The sequence below is a fragment of the Juglans microcarpa x Juglans regia genome, chromosome 6S (assembly GCF_004785595.1).
Source record: "Juglans microcarpa x Juglans regia isolate MS1-56 chromosome 6S, Jm3101_v1.0, whole genome shotgun sequence".
Classification (NCBI taxonomy): domain Eukaryota; kingdom Viridiplantae; phylum Streptophyta; class Magnoliopsida; order Fagales; family Juglandaceae; genus Juglans; species Juglans microcarpa x Juglans regia.
In genome coordinates, this window is record NC_054605.1 from 17,614,423 (window position 1) to 17,629,372 (window position 14,950).

General features: G+C 34.5%; 2 protein-coding genes across 4 annotated transcripts; both read left to right on the top strand.

Annotated features, from left to right (window-relative positions):
* Positions 1-1,900: 1,900 nt before the first annotated feature.
* LOC121237221 (protein SPA1-RELATED 2-like) lies at positions 1,901-9,519 on the top strand. Of its 3 annotated transcripts, none has more exons than XM_041133859.1 (8): positions 1,901-2,207; positions 2,549-4,083; positions 5,029-5,186; positions 5,465-6,302; positions 7,361-7,507; positions 8,049-8,366; positions 8,491-8,550; positions 8,805-9,519. In XM_041133859.1, exons 2-8 carry the CDS (start codon positions 2,590-2,592, stop codon positions 8,994-8,996), a joined length of 3,207 nt encoding a protein of 1,068 aa, XP_040989793.1. In that variant the 5' UTR covers positions 1,901-2,207; positions 2,549-2,589; the 3' UTR covers positions 8,997-9,519. The 3 variants fall into 3 exon arrangements, with proteins under 3 accessions (XP_040989793.1, XP_040989791.1, XP_040989792.1); XM_041133857.1 differs by having other exon boundaries at positions 1,901-2,203; positions 2,466-4,083; XM_041133858.1 differs by having other exon boundaries at positions 1,901-2,203.
* Positions 9,520-10,284: 765 nt separating this feature from the next.
* Positions 10,285-13,703, top strand: LOC121237753 (CMP-sialic acid transporter 1-like). The gene is given in 9 exon segments (XM_041134624.1): positions 10,285-10,447; positions 10,798-10,881; positions 10,983-11,197; positions 11,375-11,453; positions 11,906-12,075; positions 12,561-12,747; positions 13,025-13,102; positions 13,223-13,315; positions 13,318-13,703. Coding segments are annotated over 9 exon segments (1,167 nt in total). The 5' UTR covers positions 10,285-10,396; the 3' UTR covers positions 13,528-13,703.
* The last annotated feature ends 1,247 nt before the right edge of the window (positions 13,704-14,950 follow it).

A 14,950-nucleotide genomic window follows, 5' to 3' on the forward strand; every position in this document is an offset into this window, starting at 1 on the left:
GAAATTCTACCCTCTGGACGGAGATAAGTGGATTATTAGGTGCTGGGCGGATAAGAGAGAGTTTTTAACTTTTTAATATGAGAGAGGAAGAGACGAGAAGCTCTCGAAATGATGATTTTACTTTGTTGAATGATTATTTTTCATAATCACATCAAATTATTTTTAAAACATTAATATCACTTGATATTTTAAGTGATATTGTGATCTTATCCATTGGGAACTTGATTAGAGCGGTCTAGACTCTAGACAATGAAAAGTAGTAAGTACTCGTACTCCAGCTCCAATAAAGAGTGTTTAATAAATCTTTATATGAATAATACTAATTGTTAAGGCAAATTTACATTTATCTTGAATGGCTTCTATTCGGAGAGATTTTTTTTTATTTTTTTTTATTTTAATTGACTAGTAACGGCTGTAACGTCTTTTATGAATGAAATGAAATCTATTTTCTATATAAAAAAAAATTTAATATATACAAAAATTACACTGGACTAAATACGGAAATAAATATTACAATTTTCAAGTTAAAGTTTATTGGATTGGGTTGCTTTCTTTGATACTTTTACGTCAACATAATAAATTTCATTATTTTTGTATCTTAACCTATATATATTTTTTTAAAAGTTATAGGATTAATGAATAATATCATCTTAATTACAGTGAGATAAAAATATTATAAATATTAAATACGTAATTTATAAAACTTTTCTTTAATGATAAGAGGATTCAGATGAATATAGCATTAGCACCAGCGGCGCGATGCCTATAAAGAGTTGTCGTGGCTCTATTCTACCTCCACTCTCTCCAATTGTAATTTTTATAATTTTAATATGCGGGTTTTGAGTAAGAAAAATTATAATCAGCTGCTCTACATTATATACTTAATATTTATTAAAAAAATAAAAAATAAAAATACAAGAGATATATAATATAAAAGAAAATGTTAGTATATTACATGAGTTTATTTTTTCATTTTGATCGTTTATATATTTAATTTTTTATTTATTTATTTTTACTTAATGATTAAAAAAATAATTTTTAGTGTATTGATGTATTTTTTATATTTTTTTAAAAATATTTAAAGATGTTTAAAAAATATAAAAAAGAAAAGAAAAAAATGTGAATTTGTATTTGTGGGCATGCCAACTTCAAAGCTGGGCGGCATATTAGCACCACTCTAATATAAAATTACTAAATATAATAAGATTTTATTTAGATAATGAATTGAGATGAAAGTTAAAAATTAAATAAAATATTATTAAAATATTATTATTATTTAAAAATTTTAAAAAATTAAATTATTTATTAAATTTTATATAAAAATTTAAAAATATTAATAATATTTTATTCAACTTTTAACGTTATAAAATTATTTTATTCATCTTTCTATCTAAATCGCAGCTAACTTTTCGAGTAAACCACGTAATTCGGTGGCCTGTGGAAAACCAATGCCTCTGAGTCATGAGAGGCTCTTCCGCTCAATGGCGGGCCACGTGACATGACCAGCATCCCCTCCTATAGACCACGTGCAACACTGTTGTATTCCATCTACGTGGACCGTCCATCTCCATTTCTTTCTTCATCGTTAATAATACTTCTTAAATCATTTTCTTTCTAATTCAAAGTCATAACAACTAAAATCAAGTAATTTTTTTGAAAATTATTCTTAAATTTTTAAATGCGTTTGAGCTTATTTAAGATCTAATTTTTAGAGTAATATTAGATATAAGAGTATATCTTCCGCACATTTTATTTACAAAAATATACTATTAAAAAAAATAAAATTTTCATATATATTAATTTTTTCATATTTATTATTTGTTTATAACTTTTAAAAAAAAATTTTGAATTTTTTGTAAATATATTTATTCATTGAGATTTAAATAACGTGTATGACAAAAAAGATCTATTCCACTATTGCGAGCGTGCCCATAACAGAGAACCAAAGAAAACCAAAGAAAATCGGTCTAACAAATTAACAGATTTAGTTCTGTAGAGTCCAAAAATAAAAATTACAGAGTTTTGAAAAACGAATTCCTAACGTTTGAAGTGAGAGATTTATCTACAAGTTTCATCTTCAGGATCAACTAGGGCTTTCGTCTTCGACAATATATGCGGTTTTATCCTTAGCCGTTCGTACTTGAAGGAATTGGAACAACTCTCGAGCTCGGCCTGTCGAGGTGGAGTGCTTCGTTTCGAAAACGTCAGCAAGCACTGCGTTAAATTGGGGTGGTTTTTTTTTTTTTTTTTTCGCTTTTAATGCATTTACTGCTTTTGTACCGTCTCTGCTTTGAAAAGTAAGGGAGCTAAAATGGTTTGGTGTTGTATTTAAATTTTGGGGTCTTAAAATAAGTTCATTCTGAAATTTACATATGCTCACTTGCTTTATTTTCTTGCGTTTTGTTGGCTACCAAATGCATCCGAGGAGTTTTTTTTTGGTTGTATTGTTTATCTCTCTTTTTTAGTCCATGATGCTAGCAGTTGCTGTGAGGAGGAATTGGAAAGAAAAGCTACATTTAAAATCTGGTTTTGACTGTCCCTTGTGCAGTAAAAGCTCAGCTATGACTGAGTGAGGTCAGTGTGGATAGCATGGACGAAGGAGTGGGCGATGAGGTGACCCGGTTAGGTGCAGTAGAGGGTGCGCACCTCCAAAGCAAAGAGAGTGAGTATTCTCTAAAACCTGAAAGCTGCAACATGTTGGAATCTGGGCAAATGTTTATACATGGAGAGGGTGACTATTCCCAAAGCCCACCCCAGGAATTTGCAGTTCAAGAGGGTAAGATTGTAAATAGGAGTATAAATCATGTGAATGGATTAGAACACCCCCATGCCACTCCTTGCTCAGTTGATGATGCTGGTATCATGGTTGAAGAATTGAGATTGACCAATTACAATGGCTCAAACTTAGCTATAGTTGGTACATCAAACAATGGACAAAGAATGCGGACTAGGCAGAATCAATGGCAGCATCTCAATCAGCTCGCAGGTGGATCAAAAGGTGGGGATTCAAATGTTGACATAATGCATAAGGACAATGGTCAGACAATGTCATGTTTCTGGGAGGATATGGGGTGCGGAGCTTTTCCGGAATTATTGGCACCAAAACCATCGAGTGACGATTGTAATGATAAGATGGAAAATTTACCGCATGCTGAAAATGAAGGGGCACCAGAAAACAATCATGGAGGTATCCGGACGAAGATTATATCTAAATCAGGGTTTTCTGAGTTTTTTGTTAAACAGACGTTGAAAGGAAAAGGGATTATAAATAAAGGTCCGCCTCGTCATGTCTTTCATGTTGAGTCCAGAGATCAGAAAATTTTGAAAATGGCCAGTAGTACTATGGTTTCTTCTGATGTATCGCAGTCTTTGGCTTTGAAAACTGAAATGCCTTCTCCCGAAGGTGTTGCTGGGATCAGGCCTGGTAGTTCTGATCATGGTGGAGTCAGTTTGAGACAATGGCTGAAAGTTGGACGCCACAAAGCAAGTAAAGTTAAGTGCTTGCATATATTTAGACAGATTGTGGATTTGGTGAATCACTCTCACTCTCAAGGAATTTCCTTGAAGAACCTACGACCTTCTTGTTTCAGGTTGTTGCCATCGAATCAGGTCAAGTACAGTGGGTCACCTGTCCAGAGAGAAATGTTAGATGGTGTTGTGGATCATAATACTTTGCACTTGGATAATTCGCTTGTAAGAAAACGGCATTTGGAGCAAGTAATGTCTTCCTCTGCTGCTTTATATGGTAAGAAGCAAAAGTTTAAGGAGAATGTGAACTTCATTAGGCAGTGGCATCAATTCCCTTCAAGATCTGGCTCCAAATTTGAAAGTGCATATGATAAAAGCATTAATATCACTTGTCCACGGGATTCTTGTAATGAGTATGGTGAAGATAATGCAGATACAGCATGTGAGGCTCAGACCAAGTTTGGCAGCCCTTGTGGATCTTCTATAGGTCAACAACACTTGACATTCTTAAGTGACCAATTGGAAGAGAAGTGGTATAGAAGTCCTGAGGAGCTCATAGAGGATGGCTGCACTACTCCATCAAATATTTACTGTCTGGGCATTCTTCTTTTTGAGGTGAGATGCTCTTTCCCAATATATGACTTGAAATTTCCATTTCAGCTTTTATATTTGTGCTAATCCTAAACTCCAGCCAGACATGCTTGTCGCCATTGTGTTGAACACTGTTTCTACTAGAGACAAATACAGAAGTACATACATTTGTCCATAAATAATGTGGTTTGGTTTGTGTTTTGCAAATGATGCTGAATATGTGACCAATTTATGTTTAGTATCCCTGTATTGACTTATGATTTGAGGTACTGCTGAGTTTGAAAAGATTTTTGCGCTTATGATGGTTTTTTTAGCATATGAGAAGTAAATTTGAAATTCCCAGTTCTTAATAAGTTAATATACCTTTGGTTCCACTATTTATATTTAATCTCAAAGGAACTTTGCATTTTATCTGCATAGTGCTGTTTCAATCAATTATATTGTTGCATACTCAGCTGCAGAATGTGGATATCTTTATGATATGAACTTCTGATTCAATCCAGCTTTGGTTTGCAAAGAACTTGAGCTATGAAATAAGAGATCCTTGCACCGTAGCAGATGTAGCTCTGGGAATTTAGAGTTTTACTGCACCTCTTGATCTGATAGCATGAAGGTTTAAATTACACCCACTGGTTGTCTAAATCAATGCTATTCCTCACCCACATTGTATTAGGCTTAGCTATGCTAATTTGGCACCCCCTACTTGAATCACTTTGCATTGGTGTACCTAGTCATCCTTGTTTCATGTGACCTAGCCATTTTAGACAAGTTTTTACATTTTCCCCTCCTTTATGGTAGTCACGACAAATGAATTTATCTTTTCTTACCACTCATCTGTCTCTATAACAGTTCAAAACCAGCATTATCACAATTGAAAAACTCTTTGTAGCCATGTTCAGGATCTGGAATCATTATTTTGGTCCATTTTTGTTTGGTTATACCTATGAGTTATGGGTTTTTTTTTTTCAGTTACTTGGCCGTTTTGACTCTGAAAAAGTGCGTGCTGCAGCAATGTCAGATCTGCATTATAGAATTCTTCCCCCAAATTTTTTATCAGAAAATCCCAAGGAAGCTGGATTCTGTCTTTGGTTGCTTCATCCTGAACCTTCATTGCGCCCAACAACCAGGTAATACGAAACTTTTTTGACGTTGAAGTCTTTTAAATTTAGTTAATGTTGGTTATGGAGAATTTGAGGCCATGACATGCCAAGTGTCTTTTCTTTCACTTGAGCTGATGAACAACAGAACAAGATACTGGATTTTTATTTCATCAAAATAATTTCTATTAGAAAGTATTGGGTTGAGCTGATAATAAAGCTGATGCAAATACTTTGAATTTTGGACCTCAGCTTGGATCTGTATGTGGGCATAATTATCTGAATTGATATTTGTCTGTCTCTAACAGGGAGATTCTACAATCCGAATTGATTAATGGAGTGGAGGATGTGCATGCAGAAGAATTATCATCATCCATTGACGAAGATGATACTGAATCGGAACTACTATTGCATTTCCTTGTTTCATTGAAAGAGCACAAGCAGCAGCATGCTTCCAATTTAGTAAAAGACATTAGCTTCTTAGAAGAGGATATTAAAGTGGTTGACAGGAGGTGCAGTTTAAGAAGCTCATTGGTTCATTCTTGCTCTCACGATGACTCTCTCTGTAGAAAGGAGAATGGGTTTTGTCGTAAAGAGCCATCAAGTCTGGATATGCTTTCTCAATCACCCCCTATCTCTAATACCCATGAGTCGGGGTTGACTAGGAATGTTGACCAGCTTGAAAGTGCTTACTTCTCCATGAGATCCAAAATTCAGCTCTCTGAAAATGATGCCACATCACGTCCAGATAAGGATTTATTGAGAACTCGCGAGAATTGGCATTTGGCCCAAAAAGATGAAGAAAACCAGATTCCTACTGATCACTTAGGAGCCTTCTTTGATGGTTTATGCAAGTATGCTCGTTTCAGTAAGTTTAAGGCATGTGGGATACTAAGAAACGGCGATTTCAATACTTCTGCAAATGTCATTTGCTCTCTCAGTTTTGACCGAGATGAGGATTATTTTGCTGCTGCTGGAATATCGAAGAAAATAAAGATATTCGAATTTAATGCACTCTTTAATGACTCTGTTGATATTCATTATCCAGCAATTGAGATGTCAAATAAGTCAAAGCTCAGTTGTGTTTGCTGGAACAACTATATCAAGAACCATCTGGTTTCAACTGATTATGATGGTGTAGTGAAGGTGTGTATATCTACATGTCTCACTGTGAATTGACTTAGGATGCTTGGGGAATGAGATGAGTTGAGAATTTTGTGAATAGTGGTAAGATGGTTTGTGAATAGTAGTGAGATAGTTTGAGTTAAGTATTTTTTGGCTTTTAGGAAAAGAGAGAGAAAAAGTTGAATAAAAAATATTATAAAGTTAAAATATTGTTAGAATATAATTTTTTAATATAATTTTTGTTTTAGGATTTGAAAAAATTGAATTGTTTTTTGTTTGAAAGTTTGAGAAAGTTGTAATGATTAGTTTGAAAGTGTTTGTGTTTGAGTTATGTTTGGGAATGAGATGAGATGTTATGAGATGAGATGAGATGGGATGAGATGAGATGGGATGAGATGAAAATAATTCATGCTCATGCTCATGCTCATGCTCTGATTTCCTTTTAATAGTTCATGCTCATGCTCTGATTTCCTCTGTTAATTCTAGTTCCCACTGTTAATATTTATCAATTTTTTATTGCTTGAATATGGCGTATAGGAGGGAACTCCAATGTTCTATATTGTAGGGCTGACCAGAATTTCTAAAACCTGAACAATGAGACCTTAAGATTTCATGAGAGTAGATACAAATTAATTTACGTACTCCCTATGGATGGTATGAACTGTGTGCATTCCATCTTCTTTAATCCTTTTTATCCTCAGTACATAATATTGAGACACACTCTATGGAAGAATGGATTATATATGTAAAATTATGGGCTAAGATTATGTTCAAGATGGGTACGGGAGGTTTCTTGATTTCTTTTAGACATATCTTCAATTGGGTTATGCTAGCAACTAGATGCATGTATGCAATTGTTCATTGATGATGATTAATGACTAAGTATTTTTGTATTGATGGTTGATACTACAATATACATCATTATTAGTTAATCCATGATATTACAAGTTAATTTCAAACACTGGAGGTTCTTGTGGGTTTCCCTGATGCGTGGTGTTTTAACCTGGCATATACCTTGCTTTGACATTTACTAAATTTCCTTGTTGCTCATGACATGATTTGCTTGGATTGAGTTACAGTTATGGGATGCAAGTACTGGTCAAGGGGTTTCTCAGTTCAAAGAGCATGAAAAGAGGGCGTGGTCTGTTGACTTTTCTCGAGTATATCCCACAAAACTGGCCAGTGGAAGTGATGATTGTTCAGTGAAACTGTGGAGCATTAGTGAGGCATAATTGCTCTCTCTTTTACTCTCTTTCTTTGACAAATTAATACAAGAAAATTGGTACCAAAATACATGACTTGTTGTTCTTAGAATTTCATTATCTCAATAATTTTAGTGAAAGTATGAAAAAAAGGGGATTTTATTTAATTTTATGCTGTTCTTTAAGCTAAAGAAGTGCAAAGTTTGCTTGTTGTATACATCAAATTGCTGATCTTTGAAGAACTATATTTCTTTTTTTTTTTTTTCCTGTATAAATTTACTTTATTTCCAAGAAGGATCATCTTTATGCCACTCATTGAACATAGTGAACAACAAATGCAATCTTGTGATTTGAAAATATTTTTTAAAAAAAAAGATCGAATAGGAACGCAAGGACTGTCCTTTGTTGGGTCAATTGGCAAGATGTGCTGGTCGGTTGATGGATGGCGATAGTTTTACTTTGACCCATGTGAAGATAATGTCACATTTTAGAATTTATTTAATTGTAGCTCTGACCACTGCTTGAAAATATTTGGAAGTCTTATGCAATAGAACTTCTTGTGCAGAAAAACTGTTTAGATACAATCAAGAACATTGCAAATGTCTGCTGTGTTCAGTTCTCTGCTCACTCCTCACATTTGCTGGCCTTTGGGTCTGCTGATTATCGAACTTATTGCTTCGACCTTCGGTTTGCTAAAATCCCCTGGTGTGTATTGGCTGGCCATGGAAAAGCTGTCAGCTATGTGAAATTTTTGGACTCTCAAACATTGGTTTCTGCATCCACTGACAACACATTAAAGCTTTGGGATCTCAATAATACCAGTCCTAGTGGTCTTTCCGCTAATGCTTGCAGCTTAACCCTTTGTGGGCATACTAATGAGAAGGTTAGTTTTTTTACATGCTATGACCTACCTTTGTTTCTTGATTCTAATTAGATCTTGCTTTGACTAAGAATCTGACATTTGCTTCCTTTTCTTGGTTGGTTCAATATTAAATTTGTTTCCTTAGAATTTTGTGGGTTTATCCACTGCTGATGGTTACATAGCATGCGGTTCGGAAACAAATGAGGTATGCATCCATTGCTGGTGTCGCATGTGTTCATTGATTTATAAAGGAGAAAGCATTTTTCTTTCGTCCTTTCTTTTTTCCCTTCCGCTTTTTTGTGTTCTCTTCTTGTAAATCGAAGGAAATTTGGTACCTGGTAGAAATTGAAGAAGTTTAAAAAAAAGGCTTCCAGCTGCTGTTCAATTCATCAATATCTACATTTTTTGCATGAGATAATAGAATTGTCTAATCAATTGAAGCGGTCTTGTTGTTTTCAGGTTTATGCTTACCATAGGTCTCTGCCTATGCCAATTACTTCTCACAAGTTTGGCTCCATTGATCCGATCTCTGAAAAAGAGACCGACGAAGACAATGGACAGTTTGTTTCAAGTGTCTGTTGGAGAGAGAAATCAGATATGGTAGTTGCTGCCAACTCTAGTGGGTGCATAAAAGTGTTGCAGTTGGTTTGAGTAAAAGTTGACTGTCTGAGACCAAGGAATTGCCGTCTTCGGTGGCTTTTTTAAAGCTCTGAGTTCCCAAGCTGAAACCATATAAAATCTATATGGGGAAGCTGAGAATCTGAAGAATTCTTCGGCTCTAGCTGTTCATGTGAAGGGATTCACTCCTTTGAAATACCGACTCAGCAGAATCTCAGCCCAAGAAAATCTCGGGAGAGAAGCCAGCCAGAAATTGTGACAACTGATTCCAGATCTCCACATTGGAAGATTGAGATAGCAGAGCATAAGAAATTAAAGGCGTAAAACCAGACTCACTAATAGAAAGAGGCCCAAGCTTCACAATGTCAAATGATTCATCCAGATCAACATGAATTCAGGACAGAATTCACGATAATTTATAACTATAGGATTTGAGGCGCCAATGTATAGGATCGCAATAAGTGGTCAGTTTTGAACAAATGCAGAGTGCGTTGCGGTCCCTACAAAATAAGTTCTGGATGAAGGACTTGCATTTTTTTAACCCGAGTCGTTTGTTCATGCCGACAAATTAATGCCATAAAGTGAGAACTTGTATTGTAAATTTTCATAAATTTGATGTATGTTAAAGTTTTGTTTCAAAGATCTGACAGGATGTCCCGATTCTGTCTTTTTTGGCTTATTTTTTAATTTTATAAACTTGCGATTAATTTTTCTTCCAAGGAAGAGTATGTCAAATCTGTTTCTTTCATTTTAAAAAATATTAATGTTGTATTGGGCCATTTTCAGAGAAATAAAGTGTACAAATTTAGGGCGTATATGAAAAAAATTCTCTTGGCTGATGGCTATATATTTTTTTTAAAAAAATTATACTCTTCATCTTTATATTATACATCACACATAATTTTTTTTTCTTATCAAATATATAGTGTATAGATGATGAATAGAAGAAATCAAACTAGAATAAATTTTAAAAAATAAAAGTAAGTGTGGTGTGTAGAGATGATAAATAGCAAAACTTTTATTATATTGTCAATTTCGTGTGTAGAACACACCATATATATGGTAAAATTTAATTTGTAAGAGTTAAATTTTAAATTTATCTTCCAAATCAAATCATATTATATAAACATTTTATTAAACATGTTTTATGAAAATTCTATTCAACAGTTTTATATCATAAACCTGTTGAGAGAAAAAAATAAAAATCGACATCAGTAAAGTTGCTTAATAACTGTCTGTGACTCTGTATACTGATTCGAGAATAAATTTTTTTTTAAGAAAAAGAAAAAAGAAAAGGCACCGGTTTTGGAAATAATAAAAAAATATGGGCCGAGTCATCATTTCAGTCGCAAGCTAAGCTAGCTACTAGCCATAGATTGCAAGGACCACAAAAACGACTGCGTTACATGCTCGCACCGCGAACGTAGAAGACGATGCAGTGGTACTTCGTTGCGGCGCTCCTCACCATTCTCACCAGCTCCCAGGTCAGCAAACAGAACATCATAACTCCTCTTTGTTGGGCTTCGAATCTAATACAACGTAATGTACCCAATCAATGCTCGATTTGCCACAATTTCATCCAGTATCCACGCTGCCTGCTTGCCTTTTCCATTGTATAGATCCCTTACATTAACTGCTCCTCATTACTATGATTGTTGGAATTTTTCATTACAATTTCGACCAATTTCATTTGGATCCGATGCTTATTGGAAATGAATTGACATTTTGGTTAATTTTACTTGCTTACGCTGACTGATTGAATTATAATTTAGAATTGAAAGAGTTATCTTCCTGATTCAAATGTGCTAGACATTGATATTTCTGGATGTGACAGGGGATTTTGACAACACTCTCTCAAAGTAATGGACGGTATTTGTATGACTATGCAACCGTTCCATTTCTTGCAGAAGTTTTTAAGGTATTTTTCATAAACTGAAGTATTAGTCTAGCTGTGCTATCACACTGTCAGAAGCCCTTAATATACATTTCTTTTTTTAAATCTTGTTTTTATTATTCCAGCTAGTGGTTTCTAGTTTACTTCTTTGGCAAGAGTGCCGGGTATCGCCTTCTACAAGGATGACCACGGGCTGGAAAAGTGTGCGGTTATTTCCTATTCCTTCGGTCATATATCTAGTTCATAACAATGTTCAATTTGCTACATTAACTTACGTGGATACGTCGACCTACCAGATTATGGGTAATCTGAAGATTGTGACCACTGCCTTACTATTCAGGTGCCTACATTGTACCATTTGAGGTCATGTATTATCTGATTTGTTTTTGCAATTTTTGATGTACTGTTTGTCATCTGTAAATCTTTAGTCTCTTGCTTTTTTTACTAGGATATATGTTTTGCTAACTGTTGCATCTTGTTGATAATTTACTGACGATTCACTTTATATGATGCTTAGGCTATTCCTGAGGAGGAAGCTGTCTAATATAAAATGGATGGCTATTTGTCTATTAGCTGTTGGAACAACCACAAGCCAGGTTTGATTACTCTAAATTATAGAATAATACAATTGAGGCTGGTTTCTTACTTGAAACCGTGGTGTCTTACATGTTCATGAACCATTGGTCTTTAATCATCTGATGTTTTAGCACAACGATCTTCATGCTCATTCAGAAACATACTCAAATTAATGAGAGGCAGTTTCCTGCCTGGTTTTTTTATGGCGTTCATTATTATAGGCTGGACCTTACATATTCTGAATCTACTTAATAGAATGTATTATTTGTACCCTTGATAATCCTTAATAGAATTTTTTTTAGATGCATTTGAAGGAGTGAACTAGGTGGTCATCTTTGTATTCTTTTGTAGTTGAGAAATTATGCTATTATTTTTCCTTTAAATGGTGAATTATTAAAACTAAAAAAGAAAAGAAGTCTATATAAAAGAGACCGACCCCTTTGCCCAAATTTTATTGTTTCAACTGTTGTAGATTAAAGGTTGTGGAGAAGCTTCATGTGACTCTCTATTCTCAGCACCAATCCAAGGGTATATGTTGGGGATTCTATCTGCTTGTCTATCGGCATTGGCAGGCGTTTACACAGAATTTCTGATGAAGAAGAACAATGATAGCTTGTATTGGCAGAATGTACAATTATATGCGTAGGTATCTTTTATCCTCATATTAACTTGATTATTCAACTGTAATCTTGAGTATTTGCCATTGCATATCTCACCCAGAAGTCTTTCATTATTGGAGTCTTAAAGGATGTTTAAAAGTAATTCCAACCCATCCCCCCCCCCCCAACAAAAAAAAAATGCTAAATTGAAGATTGGTAGTGTTTCTCTGTCTTTTAAGATCTAAATAAGGAAGCTGTTGGATTATGAGTTTTATGTGTTTCTCTGTTTACGGTCCTTTTAAGATCTAAATAAGGAAGCTGTTGGATTATGAGTTTTATGGAGGTTTCTCAATATATCTTGTATGATATTTTTGGGAGATAGCCTTTTTCAAGGCATATGCTTGAATTATATTTTTTATTGTACTCTTTTAATAAAACATTTGATTACTTTTTTAGAAATATATATGTAGATTGTAGTCTAGTGTTTCCACTGCCCCAGTATACTTTGGGATAATGTTTCTTTCTCAGGTTTGGTGCAATTTTCAATATGGCACGGCTTCTTGCAGATGATTTCAGGGGTGGATTTGAGAATGGTCCTTGGTGGCACCGTATTTTTGATGGATACAGTATTACAACTTGGATGATTGTATTAAACCTTGGATCCACAGGCTTGCTGGTTTCATGGTTGATGAAGTATGCTGACAATATTGTGAAGGTGATTTTTTTTTTTTCTCCTACAAAGCTTTTATTACAAATATAAGTTACCCGAAAATGCATATCACTGAAATATTCTATTAGTTTCTTTGTTTTTTCCCCTTAACTTTTACGTAGTCTTTTACTCACATTCTATTTGGGGAACCGCATTAGCGATGTAAATATACAAATCAAGTGTACCTATACGCTAAATTGTATAACATTTTCAATGGTATGCTTTTGCTGACCATTCAATGTGTTTTCTTATTTTTACTGCTGTTTACATGCGCTAAAATCAGGTGTATTCCACATCAATGGCCATGCTGCTTACAATGGTTTTATCTGTATACCTTTTCGATTTCAAGCCTGCACTGCAGGTAAATTACCATGTATTTCAAAGTCCAAATTTCTTCTCTATATCATGCCACGGAGTACTTTTACATGGTTATTGATCCTTTTTTTTTTTTTCATGTTTTTCTTTTCTTGTCTTACTGCAGCTTTTCTTAGGTATTATTATCTGTATGATGTCCCTACACATGTATTTTGCCCCTCCAAACATGCTGGTGGATTTGCCATCAACCACTGAAGCAGCTCCCATGAGAGTCTAAAAGAAGTTTGTGTTGAACGAAGAACAGATTCCTGGTGTTTCTCTTGTTCAAGGAAACTGATAACTTTTGTCAGATGCCCAGTGGAAATGGCTACTAACTTATTAATGAATTGCAATATTCCATGGAATATATGGAGAGGGGATACCACACAACGTCCATCGAGAAGCATCTGTAGTTGGAAACCACCCTGTTGACATCTGGGTTCTTCAGGGGAACAGAACAATCCCCCCCGCTTACAATTACTATCCTGAGTTGTGACAGAACAAATGTATTCCATTTTTTACATGAACAGACTGACATGTAGATTGTTTTCAAAATATTTTTTAGCTCCATGTACTGATAATCTTGTTCAAAACTTAAATTCCACTAATATTTTTTCCTTTTTCATTCATCATCATTAAAGAATGGCTACAAATTCTTGACGTTTGTCCTGTGCAAGGAAACTGAAAGCTCTTTTGTCATGTGCTCACCAGAAGCTGGCTATGCTCCCCCAAAGGCACTAGAAACAAAATAATATATTCAAGGATATTTATGAACAAAAAGTTTTTACAACTCGAATTCTTTAAGCTAATCATAGAATAGCTGAAGAAGTTGTTAGGGAATCAGAATCTCTGATCGAGGATTCTTTGGTTCTGCTTTGTTCATTTTGTATATCCTGCGTGTTTTTTTTATGAATCCAAATCTGGCAAGATCGATGGATATGTCTAGGTTAGGTTTGGATAGTGAGCTGAGATGAGATAAGCTGAAAGTTAAAAGTTGAATAAAATTTTGTTAGAATATTATTTTTTAATATTATTATTGTTTTGAAATTTTAAAAAGTTGAATTGTTTATTGTATTTTATGTGAGAATTTGTGAAAATTATAATGATGAGATGAGATGAGATGAATTAAGAGTGTTTTTCAATCCAAACTGAGCCTAAATTATCTTTTGCATTCGAGTCTTCTACGGCTATTTTAAATTCACATATCTGGGTTTTACCAAAAGAAAACGAGTGGGGGTATTTTTTGTTAGGGATGATAAGAGAAAAACAAAAAATAGAATTAGACACGACACGACACAAAGTTTACTTGGTTTGGTAAGTCTCTACGTCCATAGAACGGCAGAGAATTTTATTTCAGATGATCACAAAAACAGTGTGCAGCCGTACAATAATGCAATACAAAGTAATCCCTAATGAACCTGCATGTTTTAGCACTTTCCTTTTAAAATGCCTTGCTTCTCTGATTCTAGAACTCGCTCATGATGAATTGAAGAATCACTGCCTTCACCCTATACTGCACTAACAAGTAACAAGTGCAGTGAATTGAGCAACAATGGATATAGATATGTACGTACACATGTAACATCAAAACTGCAACTGGGTGCATTATTTTATTACTTGAAAGGATAGCTCTAGAAAATGGATGGCCTGGCAGTGTTTCTAAAACTTAATCAAACAATCCTAACCATTCAATCGTTAGAGGCATGAATATGGACTATCATATATAGCTTTCAGTGTTGTTCGGATGCATTAAATTGAGTCTCTCAACCCTTAGCTCGCATTATATACTGTAAAAAAGAAGAAAAATCCACCATAATGTTCGGAATGCTTCGCTTTCAAAACATTAATGCACCCT

Excerpts from the sequence above, each read along its gene's own strand:
- LOC121237221 (XM_041133859.1), top strand. The coding sequence starts at position 2,590 with ATGGACGAAGGAGTGGGCGATGAGGTGACCCGGTTAGGTGCAGTAGAG. Across the intron at positions 4,084-5,028 it reads TGGGCATTCTTCTTTTTGAG|TTACTTGGCCGTTTTGACTC; the intron begins GTGAGATGCTCT and ends TTTTTTTTTCAG. Across the intron at positions 5,187-5,464 it reads TCATTGCGCCCAACAACCAG|GGAGATTCTACAATCCGAAT; the intron begins GTAATACGAAAC and ends TGTCTCTAACAG.